This window comes from Oryza brachyantha, chromosome 8 (genome assembly GCF_000231095.2).
Source record: "Oryza brachyantha chromosome 8, ObraRS2, whole genome shotgun sequence".
Classification (NCBI taxonomy): domain Eukaryota; kingdom Viridiplantae; phylum Streptophyta; class Magnoliopsida; order Poales; family Poaceae; genus Oryza; species Oryza brachyantha.
The window spans coordinates 12,428,782-12,449,934 of NC_023170.2; the positions used below are offsets into that span (position 1 = coordinate 12,428,782).

The window sequence follows — 21,153 nt, forward strand, 5'->3', positions numbered from 1 at the left end:
TATTGACCTCTGTGGGAAGTAAAAATAGAAAACCAACATATTTGAGCAAATTTAGTTGTTGGTTCCATTAGAAACCGGTACCAATAATCCGGCACCTATAATATATTATAGGTACTAATTTTTAATTAATCAACACCGATAATAAACTGAGTCAAACCGATCGAGTCGATGGTGTACCACGGGTAGGGGTGAAATCGGGTTGGGTTCGGTCAGAGCTCATCTTTCTCATATACTAACCCACATTATACAATCGGAATCGGATCGAACACGGATAGTGTCAAATACGAATACAATCATGGATAATATCGACACAAATACGATACAGCTATGTACCAAGACATATACAAACACCTTCGGTACGAATATATGCATATATCAAGTTAAAGCAACGACCATATATACCACATGGACAGTAACTACTAAACATTGCATCTATATATCCACGAGAGTAACTAACTATATAGTAGTCGACAAGAAGAGGATATGATCCAATCAGTCGTAGCCTTTGACAACAAGACAGGTTAGGGCCGGATTGGCCAGAATGGCCCCAACCCTGGCCCCAAAATAGCATTCGGGGGAATTGGATCCCCCGGCCCTGAACGAGGCCCTGAAATTGAGTAAATGGTCTCCAATTAGCACATCATAATAAACAATAACACATTAAGATATAACTATAATTATTAAATTATAAATTTTAGCAATATAATATCAATAATTATCAAATCAAAACCAAAGTCCCAAAAACATTAGCTCCAATAGCCAATTCTTTAATTTTGACATGTGCTTATATGAAAGTGGAGCCCGTAGGTTTCTCATGGGTAATTTTTCTCCCCCGCCCCCGCCCTCCAGAATTCTAGGACCCTGACCTTGAAGCCCCAACCTGAGCATTGTGAATAAGGATGGCAAAATCCCCGCCGGGGGCAGGGCCCCGCTCCAACAGGGTCGGGCCGGGGGCATTTTTCACCCCGCAGGGAACCAGCACCGAGACCAGGGGGACATTTTTAACCTACGGGGCCCCAAAATATTAAAAACAATAGAAAAATTAGAAAAACCCATGTTAGCACTAAGCACTGCTAATGGGCCTGGCTCATACATGATACATCAGCAAAACCCTAGAAACCAGCCACCCCCACCTCCCCAGCACACAGACGCTCACCCCACTCGGCCACTTCACTCTCGCAGGGCGCAGGTGCAGCGCGACCGCCGCCTGCCACTAGCTCGCCGGCTCGCCACCCTCTGCCGCCTGCCGCCCTCTGCTCCCTGGCCAATGCCTGACCGACCACTGACGTCGCCTGACCGACCGACGCCGCCACCGGTTGATGCCGCGACGCCGCCTGCCTGCCTGCCTCCGACTAACGCCGTGAGTCCGTGTGCTGATTGCATTGATACTTTTGGAATTTTGGTCATATTTTTTTGGAGTATTATTCTATATAATCGTGTGTTGATTGCATTGATATCTCACTTGTTTTTGGGGGAATTCGGGGCCCCATTCGGGGACGGGGACCCGATGAGGCCAGTGACGGGGACGGTTTTCCCCCAAACTTTGTTTTGGGGACAGGGCCAGGGCGTTTCAGCACTCCCCACCCCCGTCCCGCCCCGTTGCCAACCCTAGCTGTGAATGTGTGATCGATCGGAGTGTCGTCATCAGTTTTTCTTGTACAGATGGACGTACACACATGTATGTATTAATTCTGTGGTAATGAAGTACTTAGGTGTCGATGATGCTAATAAGGTATATATACAGAGTCGTCACACCAAGGGCATATAGAAAGGAACACTCGCGTACGCATCACCAGTCAGCTACGGCAGTAGTTTTTAGCATTCTTTCACGAACGAGCTAGCTAGAGCCGCCCCAGCTTAATTAATTAGCCGTCCATGTCACAAGCTCACGGCCAAACACGTAGGTATATATACGCATCTACGTTTTGTACTAGCTACCCAGCTCTGGTGATCTGAATATGTTACTTGTGTATTTTAATTAAGCTGATGACATGTACTGGCTACGTTCTAACCCTAAATCTTTTTTTAGTTTTCTCTCGGTTTTTTACCTACGCTTGCCGAATCGTTAAACAACGTATTTTTTTAAAAAAAGTCTATATATAAACATCATTTCATATTTGTAAAGTTGATTTTTTAAGTTTATAGCCGTTAATTTTATCGTTTATACCTTTATATATCTATCTAAAAAATAAAAAAATTATTCCATCTCAAACACATATGGTAATTATGGGATCATATTCATCTGTCAGCTGGGAGCCTGGGAGGATGAGCAGCGAGAAAGCGAAGCAAGCTTGAGAAACAAGACGTAACCAAACGTAATGCATAAGATAGGACGCATGGATCAACCTGGCTAGCTACCTAGCCTCTCCTGTCAGTCAATAATGTTTTAATTAAACGGTTTCGATTATGTGGAACATATCACACATAAAAATAAGTATACACGGGCACCACATGTTTTAATTTAGGGATGTCTACGAGAGATGTGTCCCACTGTGATCTTTCTCCATCTTATGGCTCCACCGTCACCCCTGCCACCACGGTCATCCCTCTAAAGATACCTTTGCCACTTCCTACCCCTTCCACCGGCCGCATCCCAACCTAAAATTATGATCTATAGAATTTTCATTGGAATTTATGTGTCGACACTGATAATAGGGAAGATGAAGGGATCATTGATAAGCTTCTGCCCCCCTCTCCAACATTTCAACTCTCTTCTTGCCTCACCATACTGATTGGTACTATTTGACTCTGATCAAGTACCATTTGTATGACATGTGGTTTTATCGTGTCACAGTAACATCGGGGTGTTAACAAAGTTGTAGCTTTGTGATAAATACACATGCAAACATCGTTGCTATTTGAAATTGCCCACTAATATTATAGTTCTTTGATAGTTTGGTCAATAAAGTTGATTTTTTTCTAAACTTTACTCAAAACTAGTTGTTTCATGATTAGAGGAAGTAATTATCTATGACACTCATATGAAAGCTTAGAGGGCTAACAGGGCATATCATACCTATCTCAAGAACATTTGGGAGAATGGAATGTTCCACATAGTGTGCCCAAAAATCCCATTTGACTTCTCCTCACACACAACCGTTTATCTCCCTCTAAGGGCATAAATAAAGATATAACGTTAACGTCTAATAGAAGACCACACGTAGGATTAATCGGAGGTAAAGGAAAGAGATGATTTTTCTTGCCTGTTGACCAACTGACGACCTAATACATAATTAATATCATATATACCATTGCATATATTAATTACTAACTGAACCAAATTACTATTTATTCGAATATATTTGAAATCGCTATAATTATATTTATATATATATATATATATATATATATATATATTAACTAGATTCGACGTGCAAAGATTACATGGATTTACAGCTGCTTAAACTATAGTCTCTGTCCCTCTAACGTTCTTGTGGTGTAGGACCCAAAGAAAAATGCCGCCATTTAATTGGTGGGACAAGCATGCACGTGCCTCTAATGGTGGTCTAACAATCAGCAAATTGCTGATTTGACTGCATGCAATTAGGGGGGAAAATGCTTATAGTTGCATCTGTACGGAACTTTGTTGTAATGTACGTTGCTCCATATCCATTGGCACTTTGGTATAAATGTTTGCCAGAGGTAGCTTTTTCGTATGTCCATATCAATGGGCAGTAAATGTCATGTTGAGTGCAGCATAAAAGGGAAGGAGAATAGGAGATATCCTGCACGGCAGTGTAATCTCTGTTTTCTGTGTGGCTGTGTTATTTTCATCGATGAAAAATAAAGATTATATGATATTTTAGTATAAATAATAAAATTAACTAAAATTACAAATCTACTCTACAGAAATCTTTCGCAAAAGATGTACTATTTAATAGTTTAAAAAGTACACGCAAAAGACGAGGAATAATCTGCTCCAAAAGAACGTAGCCGGCCGGATCCCTAGATTATTTCTTTGCCTGCATGTATAAGCATCAATTTATCATTTGCTCTTAGTTTGTTTATGAGTGGGGTATAATTAGTTTATCCACTACAACTACTCCAAAGCCAGAGAGAAGTTGGGAGTTTTGAAATTGAATTTTCAATACTAAATTTGGGGTTGATTTTAGTGTTTTTTATCGTAGTTTATTTTTTAGCCTTGACTTTTAGATCTCTAAAAACACGTGTATCAGTTTTATTTAAATTATTTTATGTTTGTAAATATGTTGTTTGACCGATCACCCCGTTAGTAATAGGATCGGCTTATGGATAAGTTGACTCCTATTGTTGGTGTCTTCTACTCATATTATTTAATGGTTTGATCGTTTGGACTTGGACATCCAAGAGCTTCGCAATAATTGGCTATAAACTCCAAAGTAAAGACCCTATCCATGTTTTGTGGAAAATATTGAATTGGGAGAAATTATATGATCTTTTATGTATTACACTGACCCTCGTGGGTGTATTTATAATGTACATAGTAGATAGAAACTTGAAATATAAGACAAATATTCTATCGTATCCCTTTAAGATTTTCTCTTTATCTTTAGAGTTTTTATTGGACTCTGGTTGCGTTCAGTAGGAGGAGATGGGTTAGTTATCCGACGCGGAAAACGTAGTAATAGATTAGTACATGATTAATCAATTAATATTTTTAAAAATATTAAATAGATTAAGATGATTAGTTAAAACAACTTTCTTATAGAAAATTTTCGTAAAAAAATAGACTGTTTAGCAGTTTAAGAAGTGTGCGCGCAGGAAACAAGGGGGCTTAGATATCTTACCGGGCATGCCGAATACGGCCTCTCTTATCTCTAACCGTATGTCTGTATATCTCTACCATATTTATCATTTCATCAAAAAGGCATCCCAATTCTACTATAATTACCTTTGGGTTGGTTTGGGTGAAAAGCTAGCAAAACCCTCATAGGTGGGGGGAAGATGAATGATCCACAGTGTAGAGCATAAATGCGGCAGGCCGTGGTTGGCAGTCACAACTTAACTGCGGCACATCACATACTACTACCCATTGAGATACAATTACACACACCTCTCTAGCTCTGATCCATCCATCCATCCATCAAATTAGTATTAATTAGCGCCACCACGCATGATCAATGGCTGGCACTGCACTGCACTCTTCATTCACTTTGCTTCCGCCCTGGCCATCGATGCAGATGTGTGTGTGCCCATGGCTGATCATCAGTTGGAGGAGCAGTATTTTGCAGTTGTAGTCTCATGCATGGCATTGCAGCTAGAGCTAGCTACTACCAGCTGCATGCTGCAGAGTTGAAAGGTCCACTACTACTGCTGCAGACATGCACATGTGGTGTATAGGGAGTTTAGAGATGACCACTCTCACCTCTCACTCTGTCACAAAATAAAATAACCTAGGGCGAGTTCTTTTGGGCCGAAATGGCTTGAATCGATTTTCTTGCACAACACGAGGTAAATTATTTGCGCATGATTGATTATTTAAAAAATCAATAGAAAAATTGATCTAAACCCACAAATAAACACATATTTTAAGTTTAAAAAAGTAATACATAATCAATCATGTGCTAATGACTTATCTCGTTTTGTGTAATCGAATTGGTCCAACATGTTTTGGTTCAAAAGAACTCACCCTTAGTTTGCGTCCTAGTCCAATTATGGATTTTGAAATTACTATAGGGATGGCTTTGAAGCTCCTTAATGTTGTGTTTCATTCAAAAAAATGTCAATATAAGAGTTGTTATATCCTCAAATAGTTAATAAACAATCGTATAATCATTCAATCCTAAAATCTAGTTATCTCAAACACAGCCTTAGCATCATAGAAAAAGTTAAATAGAAACATAAAAGACAAAAATGTCCCTTGTTAATAGAGAAGTAGTATTGGTGGGTAGATAAGCCAGATTATTGAAGAAATGAAATTTCTTGGACGTAGGGTATAGGTAAAAAGTTAGGAATTGATTTATTTAGGTCAAAATTTGAATTTTAGAAGCTAATTTATTTTGAAACTGAGGAAGTTAAGTTACCTCGTTTCCTCCATCTCGTTATATCACTAGACAATGATACTACTACTGAACTTCTCATCTGTGACACCCTCTTGACCCACACACACCGAGAGAAAAATAATTGATACAAATGACACCCACATTAGTGCTGATTTATTACATGAACCAACACTAAATACTTCAATGTCGGTTATTTATATAAACCAACACAATACAACAATTGCTATTGTCGGGTTTTGAGAGAAACGGGCAGTAATAACTTAGCTTGGGGTTGCATGAGTCGAGCCAAGATCTTTAAACTCTAGATGTAGTCACCCTCAATCTTTCTATCTCCACCATTCTCCTTATATTTTGCTCTCAGCCCTAGGCCCTCTCTCCTCATAACGGCATCATTAGCTCACAACAGTAACCTCCCCCACCATCATCTTCCCCTCATAATGACGTCCTCCTCTACTATCCGTCGACATCTACTCCTCCTGCACCAATAGATCACCGCCTTGCCCTCGCCTCCTTCCCTCTACAATGGTGCTTGTGCCTCACTCACCTCTCTGGTTCATAGCCATTGTGGCACCTCCCTCTAGCTTCCATCGTCGAACTTAGGCTGTTAGATCCATGGTGGCTCAAGGGTTGCCTGATCCTACCGCCATGAGGTTGAGGGAGACCAAATTTGTTCGACATGATTTTGGTTGCGGTGACGATGGTGGGACAAGCGGTGATGTCCATGGCATATCTAGGATGACGATAAGCTGGGATCCTTGGTAGGTGGCAGCTGCCAATCCCCTTTGCTTGAGGCCACTAGATCCACGAGCTTGATAGCTGAGGCCACCATATCCCAACTTGTGTGTTCTGGTGGTTGATTTGTGTTGTACTTGTTTGTGTGTTTCGAACTTTGGTGATGGGTTCATCCATGAATTTGTGATTTGGTTATTAACTAATATGTGTTTTGATGATTGATTCATCAAAAAATATAGCCATTAACTTTGTTGTTTGCTTTCTGATTTATTTATGGATTTCAGATTCTCCTTTTTTTTAGTTAAGTGTTTTGTGAGCTCGACTCATTAATCCGGCTCCTTTTTTATTGTGGACCAAAATTAATGTTAGTCTAAAAACCGGCAATGAGAATCTCCCCTCATTAGTGCGGTAGTGCCCCTTTATAGCCTTGGTCAGGACACTGATGAGGGTTTCTATGGTAGCATGATATTTTGGATGGAGATAGTAGCTAGCTAGTTTGCACTAGCATAGACCCCTCATCTGTAATAGCTAAACCAACTGGCACCGGCCTTTGATCACTAATGTGGAGTCCTTACTGTAACTATTGAAAATAACGGGTTGTATTTATCTGCAACGGCCGAGTTACACCAATAATTACTAATGATAGCTGGAATGGATAAAAGAAATTGAAAAAAATGCATTCAATGCTAGAAAATATGGCATTGAATACCCCAATTCATTAGTACTGTTTTGGCCTATTTGTGCCCAAGCATAGTAATTCTAGTTTAATCCTTTTACAATAAGTAAGAACGAAAGTACAAGTGAAGTGATATGTGAATATAGATCCATCCAACATGTAGAGTAGGCTATGCGGGTTTGGAAGCTAGGGTGTTATAGGGTGCTAACCGACTGCCAGTCATGGAGCATGCACCATTGGCCTCCAACCAGGTGTCATGCGAAGCTCAGCACTTGGGAGCAATAGGAGGTAGCGAGAGAGAGGAGGGCACGAGAGAGCTAGGAAAGAGGAGTGGAGTGGACAAGTGAGAATAGATCCACATGGATCCTGACAAGTAGCCATTACATGCAAGCATAACACTTGTAATGGCTCATCCTTTTGAGTCGTTATAGACAAGTGAATATTAGTAACTGATGTTAATTAAATACCTTTGGGATCTCTAACGACCACCAAGTCAGCCCGTTATAGTTGTGGTTATCGGTAATGACTCACTTTGATCCATCACACGATTGACGTCACAGCTACTATTTTGGCCGCGTACATCCCTTGCGGTGTAGAGGCCAGGTTTAATGTGTATCCATTATCTCAAAAAAAAAATCTGTATTATTGTCTGTATACGTTAACTGGCTTGCATAATTCAGTCATTCAGATAAACGTACTGTTTTCTTTTATGGACAATACTGTGCGTGGTTGACAAGTACATGTACGTTAGTATGTACGTACATGTGGATGTCTGTTGGTACTGAACTTGGGCAGGGATACCATGCTCCTATTTACCTGCCGTATAATTAAGTACCATACGTGCTGCGTAATAAAACTCACTCAAAAAATTATTGAAACATTGACCCCACGATGAGATAGATATAATACTACCGTGCGATTCATATAGGGGTGATTGTTTGGAAAAAGTCGCACGGCATATTTGTAAACAAAAAATAATTTATAAATAAAATTGAATTATGCATATTGTAGCGATTTAAAAATCAAGGCTGAAAAATAAATTTCGATGAAAGAAAAAAATCAACTCTAAATTTAAAGTTAATAATTCAAATTTTGGCTTATAAGCATAAGTATAAGTGAAAAAAATGAGGGTGATAAAAATTCATCCAAGCTTAATTATTATGCTGGGTCATATTTTGTCTTTTTAAATAGAAAAGGTCAAATGTCATATCTACAAACAGAAAATAATTTGGGAATAAAATGTTTATATAAGAGTCCATAGCAATCTAAAAATCAAAGCTGAAAAATAAACTATAATAAAAAATCTTAGAATTAACTTCAAATTTAATGTTAAAAATTTAAATTTTGGTTTATAAGCATAAGCAAAAGGCAAAAGACGACCGAGGTGGCGATCGATTTCTTGTACATGTTCATGTTTCATTTTGTGCGGTTGATGATCGATTCATATTGAATTAGCTGGGGACGGCCGGCATAAAACTAGGACTAATTAAAACAAAGAGTACTTCTACAGTCCCACAGGTACTGGGACTCTAAGATGTACTGTTGAGCGTACCCTAAGTACTGTAATGTCATCAATTAAGGAAGGGACCGATCGATAGGACTTTGTGTTGATTAAAATCATTGGTAAAATAATTTCTAAGCGTACTAGTATTAGCTAGCTAGTAGTTTTAACTTCTAGCTAGTACACACTTCATTTTAAATATTCTTTCTCCATACTCATTACTCCCTCCATCTAAAAAATAACTTGTATGGATAAATCAAGAAACCCAGTTGTCTATAGCTATTCCTAAATGTTTATTTCTTTTGGAATGGATTCATCAATAGGTATGGTCCTCTGTATGTGCACGTACTATAAGTCATTTTTTGCGTGGCTTAAGTCATTCTTTTTCTAAATTTGACCAATTTTGTAGAAGATGTAGTAGCATTTCTAACACAAAAATAAATATACTATAAGAATATGTTTAGTGATAAATTTATATAAACATAGTTTGGTATTGTAAATGTTGTTAAGTTTTTTGTATAAATTGGTTTAAACTTTTAACTTAGGATAAATCCAAACTAGCATGAAACATAGAGATGTACCAAAAAAAATATTTTCTTACACATCCAAAATTAATAGATACTAAGAAAATTACCTTTGCCTATTAAGCACGTCTATACAGTACTCCATGCCAGAAGAACAACCATTTTTTATGGTGCGTTTCAGTTCCCAAAAATTTTTGGGAGAGAGGTCACATCAATGTATACAGTCACACATTTGAAGTATTAAACAAAATAAATTTTAGATTTCGCCTAGAAACCGCGAGACGGATCTTTTGAGTCTAATTAATATATCATTAGCACACGTTGGTTACTGTAGTACTTATGGCTAATCATACACTAATTAGCCTCAAAATATTCGTTTCATGATTTTTCTCATAACTATTTTATTAGTTTTAATGTTTATGTATATTTAATACTTTATTTAGATGTTCAAAGATTTAATACGATGTCTTTGAAACTAAACAGTATCTTAGTTAAAAATTTGGACAAAAAGTTTATGCAGTACATATAATTAAACTAAAGCCCAAATAGCAAAGCCTGTCCAATCCCAAATAGCAAAGCATGTCCAATCGAACATGAGTGTACCTCAAACTAGCTATGCAATTTAATACGACACCAATCGAAATTATCAATCACACACACACACATTATGTACGCGCCTATGAAACACGTGGATCGGCGAGATTAGTCACACCACACATTAATAACCTAGTCAAGTCATGTTTGTGTACGGCAGAGTTGACAATTGCTTGGTTGAGATTTTTTCTTTGTGTGGTAGGGGGAGGGCGTCATCCAGATTTAATCCGTAATTTTGCACTTCGTTCATTCCATGACACAAAAATTTGAAGATTACCTAACAGAAATTAAGATTGACGTGAAAAAACTTTGCTGCCTATCGATGAATAATATTTTTTTTGCCGGGTCGAATCGATGAATAATGTTAGATGAGTTCTAATAGGGTAGGTGTGATGATAAGATACAAAGAAAATTAAATAAGAATTGGTTGATATAGCATCCGTGAATAGTGCTAAGAAATACTTATACACCTAGGCTTTTTTCACTGAAGTTTTTTTAAATATTGACTAGCTTTTATATCGCTAAGTATATGTATGTGAAAATTCTTATTCACAAAAATTATTTTTTAAAAAAACCAAACAAGCACCCCACGTATTGTGGCCAATGTTTCAATATGTTGTGAGGACCTCATGTCATGAACAAGAAGGGATATGATAGCAGAAAGCAACTTTTCCCTATTATAGTATATTATAGTAGAACATGTATTCGAGTATAGAATGTTCAAGTACCACTGCACCATTTGTTATTATGTAATGCTCGTGGTACAGTGCACATGTTGGTTTTTATAGCCTCGGGAATACATGGGCAAGTTAAAAGATTACTACCTCCGTCCCATAATAACTTCATTTTTCATTTTTCCGTGTCCAACGTTTGGTCATTCATCTTATTTGAAAATTTTCACAAAAACTAAAAAAATAGTCATACATAAAGTACTATTCATGTTTTATCATCTAGTAAGAATAAAAATATTAATCACAAAAAAATTTCAAATAAGATAAAGAGTCAAAATATTGTATCAAAAAACTGAAAAATGATCTTCTTTCGGAACGGAGATAGTACCAAGTGTTGACTGCATAGGCATAATGATAACTTAGTTGGCATCTTAGCCTACTTAATGAGCTGACACCTTCACTCAATTGTTGGTCCTTATATTGGAGATATATTCTTTCCCGATATCATAACTGATACAATTTGTCTTGCCATGAGTCAAATTCACCCCTCGGAGATAACTTGCGCTTGTACAATTCACCTTGCCTTTTTGTGATGAAATTCATCTTGCCTTTCAACTTTCCCGTTTGGGATGAAATTCATCTTGCCTTTCTACTTGTCCTTCGGTGATGAGGCTCATCTTGGCTTCCTAGATGCCCTGCAGTCACGAGTTTCATCTTAGCTCCTACTTGCCCTTCTGTTGTGAGGTTCATCTTAGCTTTCTGTTTGCCCTTCTATCATTAAGTTCATCTTGATTTTCCACTTGCCCTTCATTTCATATGCATCTTTCCATCCCGCACCTAATCTAGTGCTCAATATTATGTTGTCCTCAACCATCAACGGTAAGGCGTGAGATTCAGTTATTTTGTATTAGTGAGCCACTGAGACATACTAGAGCCTCTCCTACAATATATTTTTCATCAGAGGAAATCATATATTCTAGGAGCCCAAAATCCTCTGCATCAAGAGCTGTTCCATAGTCTGCATGGCCGGCCAGTGACCAGTGGCTGTTGTAGGCATGCAACAGTAGTGGTCAAAAATCCTTTAAACATTAGGGCGGTTTTGTAACAGATCGAGCCACAGCAAAAAGTGCAGTGAGAAATTCATTCATTCATTGTCCAAGATTTTGCAGGATGGTCACCACAACTAAAGCCAGGGGAGCACTAAAGTTTCTGTTATCCACCAAAGTAGGCATTTTACCTCTTTTCCTTGATCATGACTTTACTTTTTCAGAAAGATGGACAGCATGCAGTATGTGATAAAGAAACATATGCATTGATGCACATATGAACAGCTTATGCATGTATGTGTGTATGTACTACTCCTGTGGACTTGGCACAGATAGATATCAGACTGCATGCTGCTTGCCTGCTGCCTTGAGGCAGGAGTAAAGGGCAAGATCCCAGATGTTAACACAGGGATGAAAGGACCAGCAAAGGACATGAAATGATTCTGTAATCCATTGCTTTATGATTGATCCTCCTTTCTTTTTTTCCCTCCTCATCACTTCTCTGCTGTCTCCCTAGGCTCCCCCCTACTCACCACTACTCACACATATTATATGGATATATAAATTGGACTGGATTTGTAGTTTCATCAGCCCAAGTTGTATATATTGGAGCAAATTAATGTGGAGGAAGCTTATTTCTATGTATCAATATTTGTATCTGATTTTGATTTCCTTAATTCCTTTTGAGGAGAAAACTGCGAGATATATTTGATACGAAATAAGCAATATTAGCAAATACAAGTGTTTAGGATTTGAAAAGGTAATGCACCCAAACGTACCTTATATATATAGCACTGTGATGAGCTTACGTGATTTTCTTAGAGTCATTACGCTTTCGATTCGTAACGACATGGGGGTAGACCTAAAAGTCCAGTGACCCTAGACAAATTGGGTCGGACGAGGGACGTCGGTCAATACCCGCTGCCTACTCAACCTCATATACTAGTATTTCCCTTTGATTTGATTCTCTCTCTACTGCCACCATTCATTTTCTTGCATGTGTGTGTGCACTGACGCATGCAAAAGATTGGCCATGATATGGGCACTACTCTCCTTTACGAAAGGACAGACGACACAGGGGAGAGAGAGAATGGGACCACTTCTCTGTGCATGCAACCACCTCTTGGTCTCTCTCTCTACTGCCCTGGTAAAGAAAAAACCTTTTTTTTTTCTTCATGCATACACGTGAATTTGATATGAGTTATCCTTATCATCGGATGTACGGTCAGATCAGCCGACAAGAGATGTTGTGTCTATTTTTTTTTCTTTTTAGGATCCTTTCATCGGTTTTATACGTGTGTTTTCTGGAACCTCTTCGATCAAGAATGGGAAGTACTAATGAGGCTGATTTCGGCCATATTATTTTTTTATGTTTATGATATGATCCAATCAGTGATTGCTTCTAGTGGTGAGATCTATCCACTTGGGACTAGAATTAGCCCGGGTGCTCGTATTTATGGCTAACTATTCTTTTACCTGTAAGCGATGTTTGTACTATATTTTGCAAAACAAAAGGTATGAATTATGTGATTGTTTTTTATCATAAATATTTGATGTTTAGGTAAGATACAATCAAACTTTTGTAATTTTTTACCATTAGTTCTATATTTGGAGTACATTTGTGGTACTACGATAGACTTTTCAAGGTAAATAAACTTATCAAATTCCATTTATTTTTAAATTAAACATTTGGGAACTTATTAACGGTTAAAATTTATTTCAAAAGTTTGATTAAAATATTCTACTAAACATCGATTAAATGTTTATGACCAGAGGGTAAACACACTTAATTAATTTCACTTTGCACCAAATTTACCATATATATATATATATATATATATATATATATATATATATAAAAGTCTAGCTGCGGTGAGTCACGACTCACGGGCGGCTCCATGAGTCGAGATCCAAAAATATATCATATTACCTCAAATTTTGATTTATATGACAAAAAATTCTTCATATCAAAATCTTATAGCACACAAAAATTTTCCATTTTTGAAGATGTTTGAGTATTTGTTTTAGATTCTTTTAATAACCTAAATCATTGATTATTTTATTAATATTATACAGTCACTTTAAAATCTCAAAGAGATACTTAAAAATCTCTAAAAATAAAACCACGGAGCAATTCGTGAGTCGCGACTCACCATAGCTAGACTATATATATGTGGCCACACTTTTATTTTGCATTAAGGTGTACTAGAATTATTTTTCAACAAGTTGCATTATGAAATCTTAGTGAAACCTCGCGAATATATATGAGCATGAAGGGAGAGTTGATGGATTTTAACGAAGCATAGAGCTCGTCGTTTTGCTTAACTTATCTACAATAGAAACGACCTGTCAACGATCAGAAAAGCAATTCATGGGTGAAACAATTTACATACATATCCTTAGCAATTTAAAACCAAATAATAAGAAATAAACTATAATGAAAAAACTCAAAATCAGCTCTAAAATCTAAGTTTTAAAATTTTAATCTCTACAAAGCTGAAGAAGGGTAAACGACGAGTAATCCTGTTTACAGGGGCCATAGCATAGCTAGGTTTGGGCCAGGCCCTGGCCCACCATGAATTAGGCCATTCGGTGACACGTGGACTTTCCCGGTCCTACGTGGGCAACATGCTGGGCCATGACCCATGAGGCCCTCCTACGAGCGGCGTGCGAATGGGCCCATGGGCCTGTATCATCACCACATGGGCCTCGATCTCATCCAGCCGGGGCCGGCCGAAGCCCAACTCGTGGGCCCGTCACGCTCGCCTCGCACCCACCAGTCCGCCGCCGCCTTCCTCCTCCGCGAGCACCGTCCAGTCGCCGGCCGCCCGCACCGCGGCCACGCGCTCCTCCCCGGCCGCGCCGCCCTCTCGCCCGCCGGATCTCCGCCCCCGCTCCTCTCCTCCCTCCCTCCCTCCCTCCCTCCCTCGGGGAACCCCCACCCAACGCACCGCGCGGTCGGTCGGTATGGGGCTCTCGTCGGCGGCGGGGGACGGGGCGCAGCTGTGCGTGTTCGACCTGAGGAGGGGGCAGCAGGAGGGGCAGGAGCTCGACAAGATCCTCTTCTTCCACCCCGCCGACTGCCCCATCCTGCTCCAGCTCTCCGTCATCGGCCTCTGCGAGGGGATCATCACCTTCGCTAGGTTTGCGAATTGCAGTTTGCTCCTTCCCTACCCCCCATCCTCCGCCCCCTGTTCGGTTGCTGCTTGATCTCTAGTGGAGCTTACGAACCATGTAGCACTTAGCTTCGTGATCTTGGACGAGCAAAAATGCCACCGAAACCTTTGCCTCCAGGCTAGGCGTTTTCTCCTCTCTCGGAAGCTTAAAGAGGGAATTCTGGCCTGATTAATTGAAACGGTAGTCGGAGGCGAATGAGACCCTCCTTTGATCCCCATTGAACTTCCTATGATCTGCTTTCAAGATAGCTCAGTCATACAACCTGTTGTTTATTGAATCTAGAGTTTTATTTTCGAGTTTAGTTCTTAAGTTTTGCTGTAACAAATGCAAAATCCAAGGCACTTCTAGTATTTCTAATTGATTAACAATGCTTTCTCGGGCAACATTTTTCTGTTAGTTTCAACCACAAACAGTTTGGCCTCTACTCACGAGGTTGCACCGGTGCTTCTCCACTTAACACCTGCTCATATCTTGGATGCTATTTCTGTGCAGAATATTTTCTCCTGATGATGATTGTGAGGTGATAGAATCAGAGAAGCACTCCCATGTTTTTTACCAAGCTGAAGCAGATATATGGATGGTTCTGGTAATGGCTGTTCACTACATTAATAGTTCATAACTATTTGTTATCAACCAAATTGTTGCACTCTCACCTCTTCAATTGGATGTATTTAGAAAGATAATATAACGTCTTCCCGGCATCTATTGACATCAAACAGTATTTACATCCTGAAAACATTCAAGAATCAAGAGCATGTCTAATCTGCCACCAAAGTGAATTTCGTGTTATCACAATGTATCTATGATAATTCACGTATTTGAGCTTGGGCATGCTGTCTTTAGTTTCACAGACAGTTGTGAAGCTCATGATAGTTTTGTTTTAACTTAAGAAGCTATGATTGCCTCATAAGATGTCTTCCATTTCCCAGAAAATTGTCTGTAAATATTTTTTGTGCTTATAACTTTTATAATTATCGTATTCATTTCCAGTGAAAACTTGTTCACACGTAGGTGGTAGAGAAAAACAAGGACACTGAGTCAACTTGGCGGTGTGATGCATTGCAAGGAATTCTTAAAGAGGTTCATTCGCTTTTCACAATGTTCCATGGACCAATTCGAACTTTACTCGACAGGCAACCCAGTGCTGAACTTGCCCGGGGTCACCTTCGTACTTTTGTCACAGATTATTTAAGTGGTGGGTCTCGTTTCCATTCATCCTTTGGGTAAACATGAGAGAAACATTACCTTTTGAAAGAAATATATGATGATACATCTGTGCTTTAACTAATTAGCTAAACCAAACTCATATATATTTGCTACTTCATGAATATGTTCTTGAGCAGATTTTAATTCTGGTAAAAAACTGCAATTTCCAACCTTCCGTGATTGCCTAAAGGAGCGAGGAACTGTCCAAATGCTGACAATCTCACGGGAAGTGGCACTTGAAGTTCAGGTAGGAAATATAGCCTTCAAATCTGAAAGACCTCTTAATTACAGAAAGATTACTGTAATGTCTTTTCAGGACATGTGAATAAGTGATAGTCGTCCCTTGCTCTTATGCTTATTGATTATGTGAAAGAAAAATGTTATGCTTCTTGCTAGCAGCCTGTTATTTATGTCCTGTCCAGAGTTGTGGTCAGGTTTTCAAATCTTGTGTGAGATCGGCATTTTCTTGGGGGTCTAGTAGTCATTTTCAGAAGTAGCTAATAAGGTTTCTAGGCTTAAAAATGGTTGACCTGTTGTAATTCCGCACATAGGTCCATTGAAATGGTTTTGTCAATAAGTATGTAGAATCCTGCTTTCCGAGAGAAAAACTTTTGGAACCAACTGAATCACAACTTAGTAAACCTGTATAGCAATTGTATCATTGTTAAGTCCAGCATTAGTGATGAAGCTATGATTAAAGTACTGTTTAAAATCATCTTGACTCTGATAATCATGTAGACTGTTTTATCTATGTCAACTATTGATGCATGAATGTTTACAGTCACTCACCACAATTCTTGGGTCATGTCTTGGAAATGTCCTGTGCCAATCACTTGTATTATTTGAAAATCTCTTGGTGTCTACAACATTACCACCGGTATGGTCTCCCTTTAATCATTACTTCTTATGAAATCCTATTTTAGCTTTGAGCTGGTGTTCTCATGTGGTTAACATAGCTGTATTACTTTGTAGGATGATACGCTAAACCTATATACTTATGCTGTCTTGAGGTTGACTCCTCGTGCTTTATCATCCAATGCAAATTCCTGGTCCTATCTGCGAAAAGGAACTTCTGTTCATGCTGGCCCCACTTCTAGTTCGTCAAATGGAACAGCTTCAGTAGAAAGGTATCGCAGTCGATCTCGTGATACTTCTCCTACTGGACAAAATCAGATGCGTCATTATTTCAGGCCTCTCCAGCGTGAGAAACTATACAAGGGAAAGGATGGTTTTGTTGCTACTGGTTCCACTACTTCAGAAGTCCGTGGTGCTGCACCTTGGGTTCCCATACTGTGGTTCCAGCAGGCCGAAGACCGCATGCACCTCTGTGTTTATGAGCACAAGAACATAACCATCCTACTACTTATTCCATCTTCATCACTAATAAATGGAGATGATGGCATTGCTCATGTGAAGAAACATCTTCTTGAAAATGTGAGTGATCCTTGTATAGTTTCCACCCTTTCAGGATTTCTTGATGCAGTGCTGACCTCAAACACGTCATGTTGGATGAAAATAAGAAATATCCCTATGTAACCCCCCCCCCCCCCCAACGTGGTTATGAACACATGCTCAAATTTTTATATGTATATTGCAGGCATCACAGAACATTGTGACTGTAGAGCAGAAATTATCACGAGGATGGGGAGGAGAAAATGCTTATCATGTTGGTGGATATCGCTACTTACTTGTTGATCCGGATAGAAAAGTATCAAGAGCCTCCCCACCTGGGAAAGTCACCACCCTATCAAAAGTATGTTCTGTTGCATCCTTGTATATAGTAAACATATGATATTTCTTATGATAAGTATTAATGGTCATGTTCTTCTCTACACATCAATATTTCCATATACTTGTAAAGTGTAGATCTTATAGAATGTTAATATTATTCTGTTGTTTTTGTAAACTAGTACATCTTAGATGATCACTTTGTTTCTCACATTCCTTCCTCACTTTTGTTCTTCGTTTGCAATTTTATGCTTTGTGTTGAATTGGATTGCCATACATTTCTTTTAATGCTCTGCAATGAAATCCTGCAGGATTCTCTACTTTCCCTGAATAGAGTAAGAGAAGAAATAGATTTGGAGAAGTCGAGAGCAAAGAGGTCTGGCTCTTGCCATGACAAGGATTTTGAAGTATGCATCAGAGCAAAAAACAATGCATGGGTTATTGCTAAAGTTTCCCGAGGAAGAGAACTTTATATGGCGTTAGAGAAGGGTGGCGAAACACTTCTTTATGCATCTACTGCTGTTGAGAAGTTCAGCAACAGGTACGTCTCAGGCCCTGTTCATGAGGGGTGCATAAGTTAACTTATGCCCTGGCACGAAAAACGTAGTAATTGATTAGTACATGATTAATTAATTATTAATTATTAAAAAAATATAAAATAGATTAATATGATTTTTTAAAACAACTTTACTATAGAAAATTTTTGTAAAAAATACATCATTTAGCAGTTCGTAAAACGTGTGTACGGAAAATGAGTGAGGCTTAGTTAACTTATAGGATGGCCGAACACGGCCTCAATACCTTGTAAAGGTGCTGAAGCATATCTTACCGCATTATATCACCATCTCTTGTTGCAGTGATCGCTTGAGTTAAAACAGTTCCATTCTGATGCATCGCCTAACCACCTAAATATGGATTTTATTTTGCTAATGATTGGCATCCTCTCTCAGGTACTGTGAAGGAGCATTCTCTACAGACTAGGAACACCCAAATGGAGATGATTGTTTTTCCCGAAACCACCATGACCTATCCAGTTTGTCGTTAATTTAGGCTGTCACTCCCTCATGGTGTCACGAACATGGATCTTGTTATTTGAATAGATTCGTACAGGCCGTACAGATGCCATGTTGTTGCCTTGCAATTCATACAAATAGCTTCGTTAGAGAACAATATGGGGCAGGAAATAGTCGGTTTGCCTTCCGACGTCCTTCCAGTTCCGGATACATCATACTTATGGCCATGGCCATGTGTATTTGTTGTAAATGCTGACTATGGACCTGATGACTTATGTAGTACTAGTTCATTCAGTTCATGTACTGTTTTCGATTTGTGTTTCTCTTCAGTGTATTGCTGTGATTTGCCCAACTTATTCTTATGCCCGCAGTGATATCTTGGGATTTAAAATCTTAATACATTTATTTCATATTACAGGACATTTTGGGTTCAAACTAATGCAAACCTAAAGAGATTTGACTAGATTTATAGAAAATTATAACAATATTTTCAATATAAAATAAATATATTGTAAAATATATTCGATGGTGGATAAAATGAAACTAATTTGGTCTCGTGGATGTTAGTATATTTTTCTATAAACTTGGTTAACCTTAAAAATGTTTGATTTAGAACAAACATAAAATGACTTGTAAACAGTGAAAGTTATGGTGATACTAACTATAAAGAGATAATCAGAACGGTTAAGACATATCGAATGGGATCTTATTACGAGAATATGTGTATTATGATATTTCTATTTTGGGAGTGGGGGAGAAGGGGCTGCTATGGATTGGAAGTTTATTGGAGCGGTTTGATATCTAGGTAGGTAGGTATAAAGTGGTATGATATCTACTACTTTTCCTTTTTATTAGTTGACATGTTGATTTTTTTTATATTTGATCATCGTGTTATTAGAAAACTTTAAATTAATTATTTTGTCATGATTTGAGTTATTATTAAAAAAATTTTAAAAATGACTTATAATTTTATATATTTGCAAAAAATTTAAAATTAGACGAACTGTTAAATATAAACATAAAAATCAACGATATTAAATAAAAAATCGAAGTGCTATAAGGTCGAAAGCACAACATAGATATCAGTTGGTACCTTGGTATCAGACATGATATCCCTTAGGGCACGTACAGAGGGCTCTCATTGTCGTCTCTATCGCTGCATGCTTGCTGACGTGGAAGAGAGAGGATAGAAGAGACAAAAATGGTTGTTTTGCATAGAGTCAGCAAAACATCGACTCTTGGCGCATAAAACGAAGAGACAACCAGAAAATTTGTGTTGTATGTGTGCTGACTCTGATCAGAGGCGCTGATCAGATGGAATGTGAACGGGGAATTAATTAGTCTGTAATTATGAAGAGTTAGCTTGAAAAACTGTCATTTGTATGAGAAGTTTTTTCTACTGACGTGGCTTAAGATAAAGCCCATAATAGACTCTACTATTGAACATGCTCTTAGTATTAGCCTAGATATGGTATTTTACCCTCCATTTTAGCTGAATAAAACAGCAACAAAGAATGTTGTGCACACGATCAGTCAAACATATATTTAGATTCTCCCATTGAGGCCTAGCGAGGCGGCTCCAGGCCTACAAGACTGCATGCATGGGGTGAGATCACCGTGTGTGGCATAGGAGGATAAGACAAAGGATAAGACAACATGGCACAACCGCACAACGGAGGAGATGCGCATGCTTCCATAGAGTTGCTTCGTGTGGGAGAGAGGTAACATGTTGATGTACAATTATTACTATGAAAAACTTTTGGATGGAATCAAAATAGATATTCAAATGTGCACCGTAACCTGTTTCTCGGTTCAAACAGCTGCCTTCTTCCCTACAGCACAGGATCTGGCATCAAAGGGCACCTGGAGGTTGCGTCGATTAGGACGCAGACGACCGAAATCCAACGCTCGAGAACGGCGCAAATATAAGGACATGCCCCAACTATATGAAAAGACAACTCCTCCTTTTATCTCATATAGCCAAAACTTAGCATACAGGAATCAATCGGCCTCTCAAAATGTACATCGAACAAATAGACCAATGACACATGCAAACACCACACAACGCTCACCTAGCAAAGATAGACCAAGGCACCGTGTCCAGGACGGGGGAAAAAGATTGTGTTCGCTAGCATTTCCGGATTCCTAACGCACGAGGTTTATAGATTCAGAAAAAAAAATGAAGGAAAAAAAAAAGATGAAACAATAACTAAAATAAAAAATTGCGCATCCGGGGAATCGAACCCCGGTCAGTACCGTGGGAGGGTACTATGATACCACTACACCAGATGCGCCCAACTGCTC

General features: G+C 38.7%; 1 protein-coding gene and 1 non-coding gene across 3 annotated transcripts; one reads left to right on the forward strand and one right to left on the reverse strand.

The window, feature by feature from the left end:
* Positions 1-14,662: 14,662 nt before the first annotated feature.
* LOC102700824 (vacuolar fusion protein CCZ1 homolog) lies at positions 14,663-19,159 on the forward strand. 2 transcript variants are annotated; one of them, XM_006660081.3, is made up of 10 exons: positions 14,663-14,868; positions 15,395-15,488; positions 15,914-16,097; positions 16,246-16,355; positions 16,890-16,985; positions 17,081-17,235; positions 17,299-17,542; positions 17,706-17,861; positions 18,148-18,377; positions 18,787-19,159. In XM_006660081.3, exons 1-10 carry the CDS (start codon positions 14,693-14,695, stop codon positions 18,815-18,817), a joined length of 1,476 nt encoding a protein of 491 aa, XP_006660144.3. In that variant the 5' UTR covers positions 14,663-14,692; the 3' UTR covers positions 18,818-19,159. The 2 variants fall into 2 exon arrangements, with proteins under 2 accessions (XP_006660144.3, XP_040383061.1); XM_040527127.1 differs by having other exon boundaries at positions 17,081-17,542.
* A 1,913-nt stretch (positions 19,160-21,072) lies between these two features.
* TRNAG-CCC lies at positions 21,073-21,143 on the reverse strand. The gene has a single exon. It is a non-coding gene; the product is annotated as a tRNA-Gly (tRNA).
* Positions 21,144-21,153: the final 10 nt, after the last annotated feature.